At 46.9% G+C, this 18,695-nt stretch overlaps 1 protein-coding gene across 1 annotated transcript; it reads right to left on the bottom strand.

The window, feature by feature from the left end:
* Positions 1–13,631: 13,631 nt before the first annotated feature.
* SUCNR1 (succinate receptor 1) lies at positions 13,632–18,194 on the bottom strand. Its single transcript, XM_035889984.1, has 2 exons — positions 18,008–18,194; positions 13,632–15,900 (listed from the first exon to the last, which is right to left on the bottom strand). The coding sequence occupies exons 1-2, from the start codon at positions 18,050–18,052 to the stop codon at positions 14,950–14,952; spliced, it is 996 nt and encodes a 331-aa protein (XP_035745877.1). The 5' UTR covers positions 18,053–18,194; the 3' UTR covers positions 13,632–14,949.
* Between the last annotated feature and the right edge of the window lie 501 nt (positions 18,195–18,695).

Below are 18,695 nucleotides of genomic sequence, written 5' to 3'. Positions count from 1 at the left end.
AATAGCAGCATGTTGATATGTTAAGGCCTACCCTGTGAATTGTCTCAATGCAGTTACCAGCCTTTGCAATAACCACCAACGCTGCAGTCAGATGCACGCTTCCAGCTGCAGCTGAGCCCCCGCCAGCTGTGCCCCAACCTGGGCATCACTCCCAGGTCCCCCTTCTCTAACAGCGCTGGCTGACCAGGCTGCTCCCAAATCCAGAGCTGGCAGCAAGATCCGTCCCAGACAAGGACACACTGTTATCCCAGGGTTTTCCTATCCCCGTTGTACCAAACCACTGTGGGTCAGCCCCAGACCGGGCACAGGCAAGGGGTGCTGCATGTGCCCCTCCACAGCCACGTAGGGCTGGGGAATGGCCAGCGCTTGGCTCAGCACACACAAAAGCCTAAAGGGAATAAAAGTATAAAGCATCAAATTATTACCACCAGGTATTTAAACCAACCAATCAGAAGGGGTGACAGTGAATAGCTGTTTAATGACCTGGTTAACTAATGCTTGGTGGGTCACTTCATTTTTCTGTCTCCTAAGCATCTCTCCTGTAATGCTGCTGGCCATAACAGGTGATATTAAGGGTCACATCAGCAACAAAAGGTTTTTAAATCCTGTTTTGGTACAGTCCTCCAGTCACAATATGACACCATGGCCTGCCCTCCTCTGGGGCACGCTGGCGGACCAGTTTTTACTTGATTTACAGCACAGTGAATATCCACAGTTTACTTCCAATGCAAAAAAAAAAAAAAACCAAAACCACCAGACTTCACAGGGCTGATCTAAAAATATAGTAACGTGTTCCCACATTTCAGGTATGAATATCTGCAAATTCCTTCAGCAGCATTAAAATGAAACATGGTTCACACTTACGTATGTCAGTACTTGCCTAATCCAAACCAGATTTGATGCTGTTTGACCCCAGTTGCTTTTAAATCTTTTCAAATTCAACCAAAGCTCAATTACCTCCACAAATAACAGAAAAACTGCTCACCTTCAAAATTTCCGATGTCGTTGTAAATTTTGCCTAAGCTATAACGTTCCAGGGAAAGATAGGGATGAGGTGCGTCAGCAGTTGAAGTGGGCTCTAGAAACGCTGGTCGATGCCAACGTTACCTGACAACTCCTGGACTGTGGAGCGATGCTCTGAAAGTCCTGTAACACTCTGAAACAAAGATCTGAACCCTCATCTACATTTCCAGTACATAACATGTTTATTTTCCTTATCCCATGCTATTCCCTTGTCATCTGCTCAGGGATCTCCTCTGCTTCGTTACTGTCATGTTTCACAGTCACAAGGTAGTCTTGAGGGGACATGGAAAGAGCATCCACCAACACCAGAGCCTACCGACAGCCTTTAAAATATTTGATTTGTTCAATCTCAGCTGCTTACACAAATGCTCACACTCATACGCTCACAAACGCGCCAAGGGTTTCTGGCCTGCTATCATTTCTCAGTTTTGCTTCAGAATTTCGTCATCTGCACATTCGGTTTATTGAAGATGACGAATTTTCCCACTTCCTGACTGGGTGTCAGACAAGCCCAACAAACCCAACTCGTGTGCCACAGTGACTTCTCCCATGTGGAATAAGCTCGAAAGGAAATTGTGTGGGCTGGTGTACATGGCAAGCAAATTAAATAGGTACTAAACCCACATGTCCTTGCTCACTCTCATCTGACACACTGCAGGTATCACTAATGGCCCACAGGTGAAACCGCATTTGGGAGATGTGCTTCAGCCCAAGGCTCTCCGTATCGCAGTCCCAATGGCGAAATACGTCCTCACCCCCAGGGAGCAGCTCCTGCTGTCAAGCTCGGGGGGAAAGTGCTGTCTAAAGGAAGAAAAAAGGCAACTGTAAAGCTTAAGAGCACACTGAACATCATTCACCCTCCACTCAAAGGAATCGTTCTAAATATCTGAATGTTTCCCAGGATAGATTTTTTTTTTTTTTTTAAAGTGATTGCTCAAAGTCAAAGTAAACCCGTGGAAATAGGTACTCCCTTCTACTCTCTTCCCTTGTATCCACGACAGTATCTCCCCAAGAAGCTGCAATGTCACAGCCACTCAGCCTAGGTGACAGTTTCTTATTACAGACGTGTTATTTTCCTATCGCTTTTATTACAACCTCTCTATCTCCCCTCCCAGGCACCGGTGAGACATTTCGGCTCTGTGATCCCAGGTCGGCAGAGGGGCTCGCTGGGGCTGCGGGGAGGACACCCAGCGACTCGCAAACCACACGGCATGGGCATTGCCTGTTCTACAGCAGCTACAGGCGAGGGGGCATGAGAGCAGCTGGAAAGCAAGCAGCAGGGAAACTGAGGCTGGCGTGGAGAGAACTGCACACAAGGTGGCTAACGGCACGGCTGCTGCGGCAGTCCGTGTTTTCCTTAAACCTGCGCAGTTACACAACACATATATAATAAAGCGCCTCTTCGTCATCTTCTCAAGTGCTTACTGAGATATGCCGCAATAAGCAAAAGCCAATGTCTTAAAATAAATCGATGACACATCACTAAAGAACAGAAAGGTCAATAGCCAAGGATGTTCTTAATTGATGACAGATGATAAATCATGGAAGAGCCAATATATTAATAGGACAATGCTTAATTTACTGATTTGGGCATTTATGTTCCATGTTAAGCATTTGCAGCCAAAACACACTTGAGCTCAGTTTTACACCTGAGACTTGCATCCTGTGCACAAAACCCTTTTCTTCTGCCAGCACCACCTGGGCGCTATTTTGCCAAGCACTCTTCTAACAGAGGCAAAGGCAGGCATGACACTGAAATATCCTGAAAATATGCCTACATATCAGAATTCTGCATTGTCAAATTCACATTGTCGTCAAACCCCAGACAAGTTTCCTTTACGCCAGCTGACACCACATCAATTTCTGGATTTACTCCAGTGCACCCCAGAGCCCGGCTGCATGCAGAGAGCCCCCCGCTGCCAGCAGAGAGGGGGCACGTGCTGCATTTTCCCGGATGCTATTGCTGCACGTTGGCGGGGCCGCTCAGCCACCCGGACAAGCACGTGGCCTGGGAGAGGAGCGGGGTTAACTTTTCTATGACATTTACATCTTGGAAGGATTAAATCTCTAAAATCTTAGTTCATATTAAAAACTACAATAAAATGCTACATAAAGAAACAGCAGATTTCAGCATCTGATTCCGCACGAGGGAAAAAAGCCCCAGCTCTTCAACAAGCACTTGACTTAAACATTCTTTTCTTCTTCAGTTAAGAGTGGAGAAATCTGTACTGAACAAAAACTTACAAGTTTAAGTCATCCTCGCCCCTATTATAAAGGGTTATAGTTTTCACAGAAAATAGTACTTTAGGCGCCCTTTCAACATAACTCAATATTGCATCTTTTACATCCCCAAAAGCTGCCCTTGCACAGCCGCTTCCACTTCGCCATATCCCAGAAGCAGCCAAGTAATCAGCACATAATCCATCTCTTTGCTGAACCTCAGTAGTCTTTTTTTATTGCCAACCCCTATAACTCAAGTCTGGTTCTGAAGAATTACAGTCATTTTTAGCTTTAGCTTTTTCAGTTCTCAGCATCCCGAGTAGGCAGCATTATTCAAGTTAGCAGGTTAACGATTTAAGTGCAACATTAGAAAACATCAAAGAGCAGTTTCATTCTGTTGATACAACATAATAACACAGGAGATGAGCAAGGTTTAGATAATCTTGCTATATCAAGTTTTTTTGGGGGGAGCAATGCAAGCAGAAGGACTCCTTCCAGGGGCTTCTCCTTCACCTCTCCGGTTTGCAGCACCGATGTTTCTGTAGGTGGTTGAACTGCCCCTCCTGCTTGGCAGAAACACGAACCACTGCCATTACAACATCGCTTCCTCCAGCTTCGCTTCTGAGGCCAAAGCGCTCTCAGCCTAGTCTAAGATTTACACAAGGCAAGCACATGTAGACAGAATCAAGAGAAAAGCCCAAAAGCAAATACCACCAAACAGCCAGCTTATGGAGAAGTGTTTGCAGCTGTGTATTTCTCCACCAACAGAGACATTAACAGCGACCAACAGTTTGGTGCAAAGCTACTACTAAGAGCGATACCTTCCTACTTAGTCACATCTTACTCATCAGGCACATCGATAGCTTTTGGGGTTAGATACAGCAACAGTAAATACAGCATTTGAGCTGCTGCTGCTGGGTCTGACCAGTGAAATTGTTCCTCTTGCCACCCGAGCTGGTGTTTAACTGCTGGAAGGCATGGGCCACCTGGCAGGGACAATCGGTTTCCAATCTTGTTCACCCACCAAAAGGCCATTTCATTTAAAGTTGGTTAATGTTTTGATGTAACGTTGGAAGACTAATGGCCTTATGGTTTTCATCACATTTGCCTCAGGACAACATTGAGAAGATGCCTTTGAAGGAACAGCCTGAGCTATCATGCATCACTGATGCAGCAAAATCTTAGCACAGCCAGCAACGCACATCTGCAGAAGACCGTAGGCCCTGTCTGCCAACCCCGCTTTCACTTCTACGTGCCACGTTTCACAGTCTTTCCCTTTGGGTCACAGAGAGCATCTTAGCAAAGACCAGTTCCCCTTCACACTGCTGCACGAACACTGACTATGTATTTCCGTTGCTAGATAAACCAAACTGGGTCACTTCGGTTCTCTATAGTAACTCATATTTCCATCTGATGGTTCACACCGCAACCCAGCAACACACAAAATGCTCACATGAGCTTTGTCTCTCCAGCAGATCATCTAATAAGGCTTTCCCAAGAAATGCCACATTCAGCAATAAAATTTTCTGCTGCAGTTTATTATTTAGTTAGAAAAAGGCATTTGAGAAATGTAATCTCATTCTTACCTTTTCAGCTAGCTCTTTCTCCATGCCCCCTTGGCACAGCACTCTGGGTGCTGCCACCCACAGCTCATGAGCGGCATTGGGTGGGGAGGGGTCCTCATGCAAACAGGCTGCCAGCCTCATGCTTCCTATTTAATCCCTGCAGAGCAGCCACACCCTGGCTGATGGGGAGCCGGTGGCTCCTGGAGCAGGTGGGACTCATCCCCTCCTCAGGCCCACCGGTGCTTCTGGCCACCCCCAGCCCCTTGCCCAGGCGGTGGGATGCTCCCCAGCCCTGGCACTTCATTACCTGGCCAGGTAGGGTGAAGAACAGCACTACAGCATATGGCCTCCAGTTGTTTGGAAAGCTGGGCTGTGTGTGGCATGGTCTTCATCATTCCCATCAGAAAGAAGGAATCAAGCCAACAGCAGGTGGGACACATGGTCCACTTCTCAACAGCACTCACTAAAACAAAGCAGGTCTCTAGGAAGGAAAAAGAATTCGTAAGACCAAGCCTTACAGTAGCTGAGAGTGCAGAATTTATTTCAAAAGTCAGTATGCAAGCTGCTGAATTCCTTTTATTTGTCAAAAGACTTAATTATTTCAACTAGAAGGTTGTTCATGAGACTTTCCATCCTGCAATTCTTATGTGACTGCATCAGGAAATGAAGTAAGAGTCCAGGAACAGACAGCATGAGTCAAAAGCAGCAGTTACATGTTTGGCGTTGCTTATGTGGATCAGAATCAAGATATGACATGGAAAAGTAAAACGAATGAAGATGCATCTAACAGCCACCTTGCCCATGGCGTCAGTCACCTGCAATGTCCTATCCTCAGGGTGTTTATACATTTAGGTCAGACTCCTTGCTATAAAGCTGCTTTGAACAAATATGTATGAACATGAGCATTTAAGTACATGTTTTACTGCACGCTCCAGATGCTGTCCACAGACCTTGGCGGTACTGTCGAGGCGATAACATTTAAACAAGGAGTGCATTTGGCCGGCTTACAGACTCTCTTAAAGAGTTAAGTTCCTCCTGGGTTTCAGGAAGATTATTTAGCTTAAATATTTTTAGAAAGTGGAAGCCAAATTTAAAACAAGCAGAAGTCAGCTGAATTAGTATCCCTATTGCTATTGACATCAGTAGTTAAAAATCTGAAGTTGTCCAGCTTGTGCCAGCTGTGCTGTCGGGAACGCCCTGGTGTGGCTCCCCCGCACCCAAGGGTGTCAGCTCACAGCGGTGGCCGCCTGGCAAGGTGGGCGCAGCCAGGCACACACCCTGCGCAGCGACGCTGTACCTGAGCAGGGCGAGAGCTCGTTTCAAGTTTTCAGGACTTTTACTGACTGTGCAGGCAGCCAGCCCTCGCGTGGCATGGCGCTAAATCCACAGCCACTGCAGGAGCCTGTGGGCAATCCCATTCTTCTGGAAAGATATGCTTATAAATAATTATTAAGATAATGCAGAGCAGAAGCTGCTTTGGCATAGAGCGCCACTGAAGAGCTGGCAGGGAAAGGAGCAGGGTTCCTGTCCCCGCTGCAGGTGTGCTGGGGAGCGGCACTGCCTGGGCAGCGATGGGGCAAGAGGCAACGGGCACAAAGGCAAATCCTGGAAATCCCCTCTAAATGTCAGGAAAAACGTTGTAGGACATTTTATGTATTCTGAGCTGCAGAGGAGCTGAGGTTTACGTGGGTTTTGAATGAATAAAAAATACACTCATGCATCTTTCAGCTCGCTGCTCTGACGGGTGGGTTTAGAGACGAGCTGTGATTTCCCTCAAAAGGCAGGTCCTTCTTGAGCAGCTCCTTCCCCTAAAACTGGGTGTCTCCTGGAAAGCAATGCTTCCTCTTTCGGACTGACACATCAGTGTGGCCTAAAAGTAGCCCAGTGTCTTGGCTTCTGCATTTGACTGGGAAAGCAGGCAGCTGGGCTCAGAGGGAGCTCAGGGGAGAGACCCTGGGGAGAGCTGAGGGTGCCCAGCATTGCGACACAACCCCTTGCCATACCAAGAACTGCTCATCACAAGGAACATTTATTTTTAGATCACTTACCGCCACTAAAACATACTTGGACTGTTTTCAGTCTGACTCACAGCTGAATTCCTGTTCTTCTGGAGGCTGAGTTTTCTGTCCCCACCCAAAATGAGGGAAGACAAAATGAAATGAAACCAAAAAAAACCCAGCTGGACCTGAACTGAAGCCCAGTGCGCATGTGTCCGGCCCATGCTGGTGCTGGTGCCCGCATCCTGAGCAGGGTGTGAGATGGCCGGGACAAATGGCATGGGATGGCACAGGCGGGCAGCCGGGGCCCTCGGGCCAGCGTCAGCGTTGGGCCACAGCCCCAGCCTCGGCAGCGATGGGGCATCGCGTGGCTCTGCCTGGGGTGGACCCACACCAACAGCCCATTGCATTTAGCCCACACCTGCACCCTGGCTCAGCCCTGCTTAGCCCTGCCTAAGTGAACTACAGCCCTCAAGAGAGCTTTGGGTATTTTTTTAATTTAAATTAGTCTATATACTGCTCAGGAATAGAAGAATTAAGCAAGAGAGGAGCATGCATGCATAACTTCAACATAGAGTTTTTTATCTTAATGTCACCTGGGACATATAAAACAAAGCCAAAAGCCTGTGAGGGGTCGCAGAGCTGGAAACACCATGATACCCAGGGCTGGGGGAGCAGTGCTGCTACCTTAGGATGGTTTTTACAGAATTATGCGTTTTGCCTGTGAAGTGAGACGTGACCGGTTCATGCCAAGGCCCTGAGACCTGCCCCTTGAAAGCAGAACAGGTACATCTGCAGAGAGAAACTTCGGAGGGAAGAAAACAGTCCTCCTGAATATCAGCTGTCTTGGAAAGAAACATTCATGTTTTTCTACACAGATGCTACAGAATATTTATTCATTTTCAAGATAATTTTTGTAAGGAATCCTTTTTTATCACATTTCTGCTATTTTTAATTACAAGACCAGAAGCACCATAGTAAAATGTGTAATGATCAGAATTTTCACTGGTTAGTTTGGGGAAATGGAAGTAGATGGGGATTTTAGAGATTGCCACTAAATCAAAGGTACAAACGAGGATTATCTCAGAAGGTGAAAGGGACCAGAGCCCAACAGGTCTTAAAATCACCCCAGGTGCCTGGGTTCTGTCTAGGTGCTCCCAAGCTAAACAGAAAGGCTTTTAAGAAGTCTAGGAGAAGGAAAGGGCAGGGCTGCAGCAGCAGCGTTAGCGATCAGAGCAGCGAGCTACAGGGAGCCCAGGGCGATAGCGGGGAGGAGTACACGGCGTCTGCAATTTCACCTTAGGCTGGGCAAGGCAGGAGCTGCAAATGTCACAATTATCGAAAGGGCTAAAATTAATTTGGTATGTCAATCAATGTCATATAATCAGGATAAAACCAGACTCAGAAATAGGGTGACTATGAGGTTATTCAACTTCATTTTTTCTCTTTGCCTTTGCTGTCAGTCCCAGCACGCTGCTGCAATGCTGCCTTTCAGCCACAGGAGAGCACGAAGAGCTCAGGTCTTGGGTGTGGGTTTGATGCCACCGAGTTTGAGCTAGGGCACAGGCTCCTTCTTAGACCTGGCTCAGTTAAAAGCAAGTGCAAAGCTCGAGCTTTGATGCATGTGCAAAAGGTTTCCTAATGTGTGGCTTTACTTTATATCTGCAGTTTAACATGATCATTGCCATCTCTTCCCCACTCCTATGTTTTCCAACACGAGTGATGTATATAGTATGAATGCCCTCTGCTAAATTTTCCTTCTATAAGGAACTAGTCTGTAGTGCTTGATATTTATAATTCATTGTCTTCTTCCATTCTGACCAGATTGGTTCTAAAACTTAATTATATAAATAACATGGATTTTTATTTTGGCTATATCTAATTCCTCACGTAGCATTAAAATCAGACTTGCCATTCGCAGTTCCTGTGGCTGTACTGGTCTGACCCCACAGCTGTCTGCTTCGAGCAGGAGGTTGGGTTGAATCATCTCCTGTGATCCCTTCCACCCCGAGTTATCCTATGATCTTATGACATTACATATTTTTATATTATTAAATAGGAAATATTTCCTGGGATTAAACAACAGCTGGTCTTTGAATAAATAGTCAATAAAACCTAAGTTCCTCACCCTGCATCTTAGGTGGCCCACGCGTCCAACTGCTGGAGCACAGCGTCTGCAGCAAAGATGTTAAAGAGAAGGAAACATTGAAGATGACAACAGGAGACACAAACCGACTATCACCAGTGTGGAATTTTGGCAAAAATAGGTGAAATAGGAAATAATATCTGCCATGAGACATCTTAGAAGATGTTGGTTTTACATACTGCCTGGGTCTGTAAGCGCTGCAGACCTGTATAATAGGTAGTGCTGTGAAAGGCAGTTTTCAAAAGCATTTGGGTTTATAATCCTGAGTCTAAAACAGTTTCAGAGATTTCAGCACGCTGTTTGTAAACGCAAATATTGCTGCTGATTCTGTTGCAGCGGAGACAACCACCTTTCAGCTGGACACGAGGTCACCTGTGCTAGTTCTGCCTTTGGGGGACTTTAGAAGGCAGAGCCCAGCTCAGCCCTTGACAAACCAGCTGTGCGTGCAAAGAGTGGAAAGGTGCTGAGTGTGGCCAAGGAAGGTGCCAGCTCCAGGGCTTGTCCTCCATTTCGAACAGGAAGCAAGCGTTCAGGGTGTTGTTTGCTTAGTCAGGGCATGCAAATATTTCTAGTTTCTCTTTCTGCAGCTCCAAATCCCATTCATTTGCAATAACCAAAAGCAGGTTTTGGGTTGGGCTGCAGGACCTGGTCCAGAGGGCACTGAGCCTGCACCCAGCGGAGCCTAGCCCCATGTCCTGGGTTCAGCTGGGTTGGAGTTAATTTTCTTGCTAGCAGCTGGCGTAGTGCTGTGGTTTGGATTTAGTATGAGAAGAATGTTGATAACACCCTGATGGTTTAGTTGTTGCTACGCAGTGCTTACACTAAGTCAAGGACTTTCCAGTTTCTCATGCTCTGCCAGAGGCACAAGAAGTTGGGAGGGGGCACGGCCAGGACAGCTGACCCCAACTGGCCAGAAGGGGTATTCCAGACCATAGGGCATCATGCTCAGTACAGAAACTGGTGGGAGTTGGCCAGGGAGCAGTGATCGCTGCTCAGGGATGGGCTGGGCATCAGTCAGCGGGTGGTGAGCAATTGCATTGTGCATCGCTTGTTTTGTATGTTCTGTATATTATTGTTATTATTATTACTATTATTATTACTATTTCCCTCTTCTGTTTTACTAAACTGTCTTTATCTCAATCCATGGGTTTACTTTTTTTCCCATTCTCTCCCCCATCCCACTGCGGGGGCGGGCAGTGAGCAGCTGCGTGGGGTTCAGCTGCTGCCGGGTTAAATCTCAACCCCACCCCTCACCCCATGGCCCTCAGACCCCGCACTGCAGCAGCAGTGTTCGCCCCTGCATCCCTGTCAGCAGCTTGATGCTACCACTTCATGGTAAATTGTTGATGTGATTTTTTTTTTTAGTATTCTTCTTGTGGTTTAATTGCATAGAAACAAAAAAGAGCCTAACAGATGCCAGCCTGTTCCTGCTCAAGTTAGAGCTATTACAGTCCCTCAGAATTTCAGCTAAATGAATTAATAACCAATTTTCTAATTATCTGGCCTCTGTCTTTTAAAATTTCATGTGCCATGATATGATCAGTACATATGCTAGAGAAATAATAGCATTGCTATTATAAAAACCAGTTGATATAATGTATGGGAGTTCTGTTAAGTGGTGCTGGGCTCTCAGATGCACAGGTACTAGTTTCTAACTTTGCACCTCTTTTATGGTGGATATATAGTATATATTAACAGAAAGGGCTTATACTTAGAGATGATGATTACTTGCTGGCTACCAAGCCAACGGGGAATAGCTGCGTGGGTAAATGCCACACCGGTGTGTACACAGGGAGGGTATCCTTAGTGACTCAGTGCACTTAATAAGGAGCAGATGACCCTGCTCCCCTCAATGGACACAGCAAAACAAATAATTGAACTTATCAGTCCATAAGAACTGTCACTACACATTGTTTATGAAGAAAAATCACCTCCTGGCGATCAATCACCTGGGCACAGGATGCCATGTGCTGGACAGATGGGTCTTTGGTGGGGAGAGGGCAGTGGCATCCTGGCATACCCATGGCTCCAGCCCCGTCACAGGGCTTGGACTGGCCTCATCCCAGCCTTTGCAGGACAGCGGAGCCAGACCCTGGCCAAACCGTGGCAGCACCAGGGCAGTGACGCCTGGGTGGTGTTGGGCTGGCAGTGCCTTCTCTTCCAGCAAACCCATCCTTGAGCAGAACATCTTAAACCAGACCTTCCAGGTGTCAAAGCAACTCAAGCTTCTGCACGACTGTTTTCTGTGTTAAAAAAAACCAAAACAAAACAAAAGCAAAACCGTAAGTTTCTTCCTGATTTATACAAAGAGCCCAGGGGTCGCTTCCCTGGCAGTAACAGCATTTCTGCTGACATACGCTGACAGGAAAACCAGACCTTGCTTTGATAACGCTGTGACAGGACCATGTCCTCGTGCCTTGGCTGTGCCCACCTTGGAGCATCCCATGCCCAGCCATGGGCAGGAATGAGCTGGGCCAGGCACCAGGCAGGGTCAGCTGCACTCCCCAAACAACCCTTGCCACCCCGCGTGCTCTCTGAAAGGGCAGAGATGTGTTCTCTAATATCATTAAGAGCGGGCTGTGGCTTACCATTTCAATTCATACAGGCCAAATTAAATAGATCCTTTCAAATTACCAATGCGGCTGCTCCCAGGGAAGCTGCCCGTCTTCATCTGCCCCTCTGCACACACAGCTGCCGGGGGAGGCCAGCACTGTGCGAGCTGAGGCTTGCACAAGCTATTTTCTGGAAAGCAGCTCGTAGGCGGAGGTTTATTTATATTCTGCCTTCTTCTTCCTTCCTGCTTTGCCTTCAGTATGGGGCCTGAACAAGTGCCGGGCAGCCCCTTCCCTCTGCTTTGCCCTTTGCAGCCAAGATGTGGATGCTGAACTGGCACTTGCACAACCCGGGGTTGCTGGCATCTCACCGCCCAGCACGTACGGCCATCACGTGGAGGAAAAAAGGGATGGCTGGTGTCACGAAACCACTCCATGACATCAAAATGTGAAGAAAGACCTTTCCGTACCCTGTGAAGATGATCGTAATCACCAGAAGAGAAACACTGCTACTGAGAAGGAAAAGGCACATAGCAAACTGCCCGCAACGGGCATTGCCTCTGATGGGGGGCACCGGGAGCTACCTATATAAACCCAGGAATACTGCACGGACTGCAAATTGAACTGACTATGGTATTGCAGCATTAATAATATTCACCACTTTATCACACTAATCTCATTAATAACGTTGCTAGGTGAACATTCTCTCTCAAGCCCAAGGTGGATGGCAGCAGTGAGAGCAAATATAGACGGCCAGATGTAGGAGCTGACAATCACAAATCTCTAATGCGGGAAAAAAATTAAATACAGACAGCATGTCCAGGCAGAGTGTGCATGGCCTTTCCACTTCTGCTCTGGGATTATTACATATTTAAAAACCAAAACCCACTGACTCCTCTTGTGCCCCACGTAAGCCCATTCACAAGAAAAAGAAGCCATTGAGCTGATACAGGAAAGACCTGAATAGCAACAGGTTTCAAAAATAAACATTTCTTTGAAAAGTCCTGTTCTGTCCACTGCAAAAGGCAAAAGTGAGTCTACTAAAGGTGTTTCAGCTTAATATTGCTGTATGATGCTTTCCCTGGAAGAAAATTCCTCTTTAATGTGTTAGACTTCAACATTAAAAAAGGAATATTCAGCTCGCTTTTGGAAATTCTGCTCTTAGCTTCACTTATATTGGGCTGAACATGTGCCATGTCACCCCCAGCTGAATTATTGCCTCTTGATGCTACCTACAATGGTCCTTAAAAAACAGGAGGCATTTATAATGGAAACTCAAGTGCAGCCTTATCTGTCCCGGGCCGTGCTGCCATAACACACATGATGGATCTTTTTTCCACCACTGACAGAGCAATTTAGTGATTTACATGTAGACTTGCTACAAAGCAAACAGATGGAAGAAAATACGAATTTATGCACGTTTCTCTCCAGTGAAAACTTTGGTTAGCACTCTCCAGACAGCCCTCTCCCCGCCGACGCAGCCTGGCTGCTGTTCCAGCCTCCCCAAAGCTTTGCTGGTCCAGCGTGGGAACCGCTGCCAGCTGAGCCAGAGCGCAGTGGCTTTAGCCAGCAGCATTGCTGGGGCGGGACACAGAACCATGGCAAACTTTTGGGGGAGTGGTGAAGGAGACACTTGTCTGATATGACAGCAAAATCCTTCCCGCAGCATCACCAGGATCATAATCATCATCACACCAAACTCAGGGGGACCCCCGTGGGTGTCCTGAAGGTGCCTGGGCATAGCACCCAGCATGTGCCATGGCCACCCAGTGCCCCAGGGGAACACTGACATGGATATTTGTGAGAGATACTTGCAGAGGAAAGCAGCTACTTTATCCCTCAATTTGAGGGATAAAGTACTCTTGGTCACAAACTTCAGGGTCTTACTGTTAACAGGAAAAAAGGCAGATAGAGTGGCTTTGTGGACATTAGAGAGAATAGCATATAAACCAAAATACTCAACACGAAGGAGGCTTGCTTTGTTTTGTAACGGGATGCACAGTTTATTATCGCAGGCGGGTATTAGTGAAACATTTAAGAGCATTGCAGATGAACAACACATAAGAAAGCAGAACTAAAGTTGTCTCTGATGAGAAACGACCGTTGGTCCCTTTTCCCATGCCTCGGGGAGCACTGAGCCCTGGGCATCGCTCAACTCGTGCTTCCCTGCGGGCTCCTCCATCTCTCGCTGGAACTCAGGCAGGGAGGGGGCTGCCCGCACCCTGCCCACGCTCCTCCGGCATGCCCCGGCGCTCTCGGCAGGTCCTTCCCAAGCCCAAGCTCATGCAAGCATATCACTTCATTGATCTTTTCAGCCTTTACGTTTGAAGTCAGGTCAGTCAATTGGAGAGTAAGTTCTGCTGCTGCAACAATTCTGCAGGGATGTTCGGCAGAGAACTGGCTCCTCGTTAGCTCCTGTTTTGTTATCGGAACTGTTAATGAAGTTCTAACCATGAGGTCCAAATTCTGCTTCAAGCTGTACATTCTGCTCACACTTACAGCTAATTGCATTAAAGTTAAGTACATCTATACTTTGGAAAGTGACCGCGAAAATGCCAGTATGAGCCTGCATAGCTGTCCCAGTGATGTACAAAGGCAAATCTCAGTTAAGAACTAAACCGAAATATTTTTCTTATTTTTACTTCTGCAAGCTGAATCCAGCTTTAATATCAAAGTGTGAAAGAACCCGTCTGCACACACACACACACACATCTTTGCTGTCTCATGGGCTTCCACAGAATGCTTGTAAGACCAGAAGCCAAATGTTACAGCTCTCTGCACTCCTTGCATTCATCACAACCAAAAATAGCAACTAAGCCACTGCCTCCCTTCTGGCAATGCCAACAAACCGTTCCACCCAGGCCTTTGCATACCCTCCTGTTTTGCCACAGCCGAGATGCCAACCCTGGCCAAATCAGCTGGAAATGTAAATCATTCCAGTTATTTATTCTGAAAGGCAAACCTCCCATGAGATGCAGAGTTGCAAACACCTCTACAAAGACGACTCAATCTCAATCCCCGGATTGTGTTGACCACATGAATTAGTGCCCCTGGCACATTTTATCCAAGCCTAAGTCCAGTCCAGCATCAAGTTATGGCTCACAAAGCAGCCATCTGAGAGTAGCCTATTTTACCTCTAAGAACTATCATAATGATCTTTTATTTACAATATTAATAGGCCATAGTGTATCCTGCTCCGAGAGCACGGTTTCCTGCTGCATTTCCTGTGAGCGAGCATCGCTTCTGGTTTGCTGGAGTCAGATTAGCAGAAGGTCATCTCCCATACAGTAAGGTAACAAGGGCATTTAGACCAACACGATCAGCTCTCACATGTTCTATAGCACAAATAAAGTTATCTAAAAAAATGGCACTGTGCATTGGTGAATGCTCTCACAAAGGGATTTTCCTCCCCTCATCTTCCACTATAAGGGGGTCTCCTTTTTCATTCATTTGCTGGTGGTTGTCAACCTGCTCAAGAGCTGCCTTATTTTTGCCATCAGCATCTCTCTGAAGTGGTCACCCATTAAGAAATAAAAAACAGGATTAATGGCACTATTTAAAAATGCAATGGGTCTTGTGATGATGTAAATGGAGTTGATGATGCTCTGCGTGCACACAGATATGTTCAAGGCTGGTATTCGGGAAGCAAGTCGGACATTGCGCATTATGTGATAGGGAGTGAAGAGCAGCGAGAAGATAACCACTGCCAGGATGACTAAAGTAAAAGGTTTTTCAAGCATCAGGGGAGAACTAAGTTGCTCACTCCTGTTTTTAAGAAAAAGAACCATCTTCACATAGAAGCAGCACATGATCACAAGAGGGATAAGGAACCCAAAGACAGTCAGGAACATGCTATAGATGAGGTTTTTCATGGGGTCTCCAGAGCTCGCGTAATCAAGAGAGTTGTAATTATTGGCAGACGTTACATGGCCCAGGAAATACATCAGCGGCAGCAGTTCCAGTATCACCCCGACCCATACGGCAGCAGACACGATAAGGGCCGTTTTCCTCTTCTGTAGAAAATGTTCTCTGAAAGGATGTTTTATGAGCATGTATCGGTCAATACTGATAATGGTGAGGAAAAGGATGCTGCTATAAAGGTTTGCGTGCAACAGGAATCTGTTGCTGTGGCACAAGATGCTATTCTTTGCCCACTGATCTCTGGAGTAGCCGTTCACGAGTACTGGAAGAGTACACAGAAATAATAAATCTGATAATGATAAATTGAACAGGTAGATGTTGCCACTTTTCCAGTTTTTCAGGCAGAAAATATAGCCGAACACAGCAATGGTGTTTCCAATGAAGCCTAAAATGAACTCAAGGCTGTACATCGTGGAAAGATAATACTTTTCTAGGCCTCTATTCATCAGCAAACAGATACTTGTCTCGTTCACAGCCTGGAAAGTCAAAAGAAAAAAAACACACCAACAAAAATTAGTAAAATATCATTGCATGGCTATTTTTATATTGCTGCTGTAATAGGTAAATATAGCGTGCTAGTTCCTTACAGCTTATATGGTAAGTAGAGACTTGAACTCAAAGAGCATCCCTTATGCATGCAAGATTTCTACTTTCAGCTGTTGACCAGAGTTACTGAACAAGATGAAAACTTGCCTGAGCAAAAACCAGCGTGAGGAGTTTGAAGTAAGAGCATCAGCTGAAGGCATCTGCCATAGCGTGCCAGCTGCTGCCTGGCCAAACCCACGGCAGTACCAGAGGCTGTGAAAGTGAAATTCACCTGCCGTCACTTTGTCACAGCCCTTGCTGGCAGTCATGTGCCCCCCTGTTACCCAAGCCCTGTCCCATGGTCTCCTCACTCATCACTAAAGAAGAAGTCCTCTGTCAAGACTTACAAAGGATGATCTCATTAGCAGCAATACAGCCACGCTCTGACAGCGTTACTCGGAATTCATTAAGGAGTCAGGAGAGAATGTGTTTATTAAATTAATCGAACCATTCGTCATGCACTTTGTATGGTTTTTCTGGTAACTTGGTACCAGAATTGCATGGAAAGCCCTGCGAGGATGAAGCGCGTATCCTGTGCATCACGACAGGCATGCCAGAGGACTTCTGAGCCATTCCTGCAGGCACAGGGCATTTCTGCTCCTGGGGTTTTACGAGTCTCTTCTGTTTGCTACAAAAAGCCCTTTCAAGATGGGAAGGTTCGGTTATGACTGAGTCCTAACTGATCTGAAAGCGACTGTAGTCAAGGGGACGGCACAGTCAAGACCAGGATAAAATGCCTCCGAAGCCAAATTCACAAACTTAAAGTCACTTTTGTTGCTAACTTCCTATGAAGCGAGAACACTGTGTATGATTTATTCAATCACAGCCATAAATTCTGCTAAGCCCACACCCTGCGTACCACGGCGTCCCCCAAGCCCAGCCCCACGGAGCAGCTGGAGGAGTAGAAGCTGTTCCCTGCCGGGACAGCGCTGAGCACCGGGCTGGCAAACGTGTGCCTGTTTGCAGCCGGGAGAGCTCCCGGCAGGACAGCCAGCACTGCCGCCAGCCCTCCAGCACCGCTATTTCATTTTCTCTTTGGCTCCAGACAAAGAGCTGCTCCTGTCAGCTTGGAAGTAAATAGCACGATCGCTGCTCTCAATGCTTTCTAGGAAGCTGCACCAAGTGTGAGTTTGCCCAAGGACAAATTTGCTTTCTTTCTAAAGGTTGGTTAGAAAAATGCTTTCTTGCTACAGGAAGAGAAATAGAGTAGGATCTCAAGTGCTCGCTCCTCTCCCTTCTCAGGCAAAGACACCCACCCCCACCTGCAGGGGAACTGCAAGCTAAAGAAAGCTTTTAGTGAGAGCCTTGGGTTAAAATATTAGCAAAACAATTAGAAATCAGGGGAAACCAAAATATTAGAAAAACGAGATATAGATTAAAAGGGAAATCAAGCTAAGTCTAAGCTCTGAAAAAGCAGCGACGTGACTGCCACGAAGTCTGCTAAAGAGAGTCTCCACAGACTGTGGAATTGTTTCAAGCATTTTCAAAGTTGTTCTGGTGTCTAGAATTTGTTAACAGGTCTTTGCTCTCAAAGCACTGTATTTTACTTTAAAGGCAGATCATGAGACAGAATAAAGCACAGCATACACAAAACTTCATAAAGTTACACCCAGCAAACATCTCCATTTACACTGTATATCACAGGAAACAAAAATTACATAGCCATGCCTGCCGACTCTGGTCGGAATAACCCCACACGCAGCACCCAGCCTAGCTCTGGCTGTTCAGGCTCTCGAGAAGAAACTCAAAGCCGCAGTGAGATTTTAATTCTAGCACGTTAGCACTTTAAATGCAAATAATAACTTAAAAATTACTGTATTGACAGATACATTGATTTAGGCAGTTGTTAGAAAAAGACTGATTAATCAATTTTAAAGTAAGCGGTCAGGGTAAAACAGTTAAAGGGGTCATTCAGAAATGGTCTCGCTAGAGGAATAGCAGAGTTTTCTCGAGAAGCCACAGCCAACAGCCGGCTCTTGGGGCATGAGGACACCTTACCATCCCAGGGCTGCCGCTGCCTCTCCACCAGCACTCCTGGACCATGCCCTGGTGAGAACTTTGGGATCCCTGGAGCGCAGCACAACATTACCCTTTAACTTCGTTTGCATATGATTCAATCATTAATGAGTCAAGGCTAAGGAGCGATTTGTTTGGCTGAGCAGGACACGGGGGCCATATTCGTGGGAGGAACGTACTGCAAAATGTATGCCGAGCCAAGGAGCGAGTAAACAAAACCACTTCCCCTTAGCAGAGACCCTTTTGGGAACTGCCCGGGGAGGACGGACGGGCTGCAGCCCTGCTCTGCGCCAGGGGAGCCCGCGGTGTGCCGAGAGCACGATAAAGGAGTTCACGTGAAATGCTCCCGTTTGGACAACGAGCAGATCTCGCAGCGAGCCGTGGGGCCAGCAGTCGGAGGTCCCCAGCTCCCGCCTGGCGCGGCTGGCGCTGTGCAAAGCACTTACCTTGTGTAGGCTCCACACAGGGCGGCCATCGAGGTGGAGAGCCCGGCTCTTCATCCCATGTTTTGAGAGATCCCCAGAGGTACCAGGAGGGCAAAGCCTGGTGGCTTGCACCCTGATTACATCCAGTCTCCTCCAACCACAGAACAGCCTCTCCTGTTACAGTCGGAGATCAACGCAACAAATGCAGCAGCTCAGGGACATTCTATAGTTAGCAAACCAATCAA

The sequence above is a fragment of the Egretta garzetta genome, unplaced genomic scaffold (genome assembly GCF_000687185.1).
Source record: "Egretta garzetta isolate BGI_Z169 unplaced genomic scaffold, ASM68718v1 scaffold172, whole genome shotgun sequence".
NCBI lineage: Eukaryota > Metazoa > Chordata > Aves > Pelecaniformes > Ardeidae > Egretta > Egretta garzetta.
This window is presented reverse-complemented; position numbering and strand designations above follow the sequence as displayed.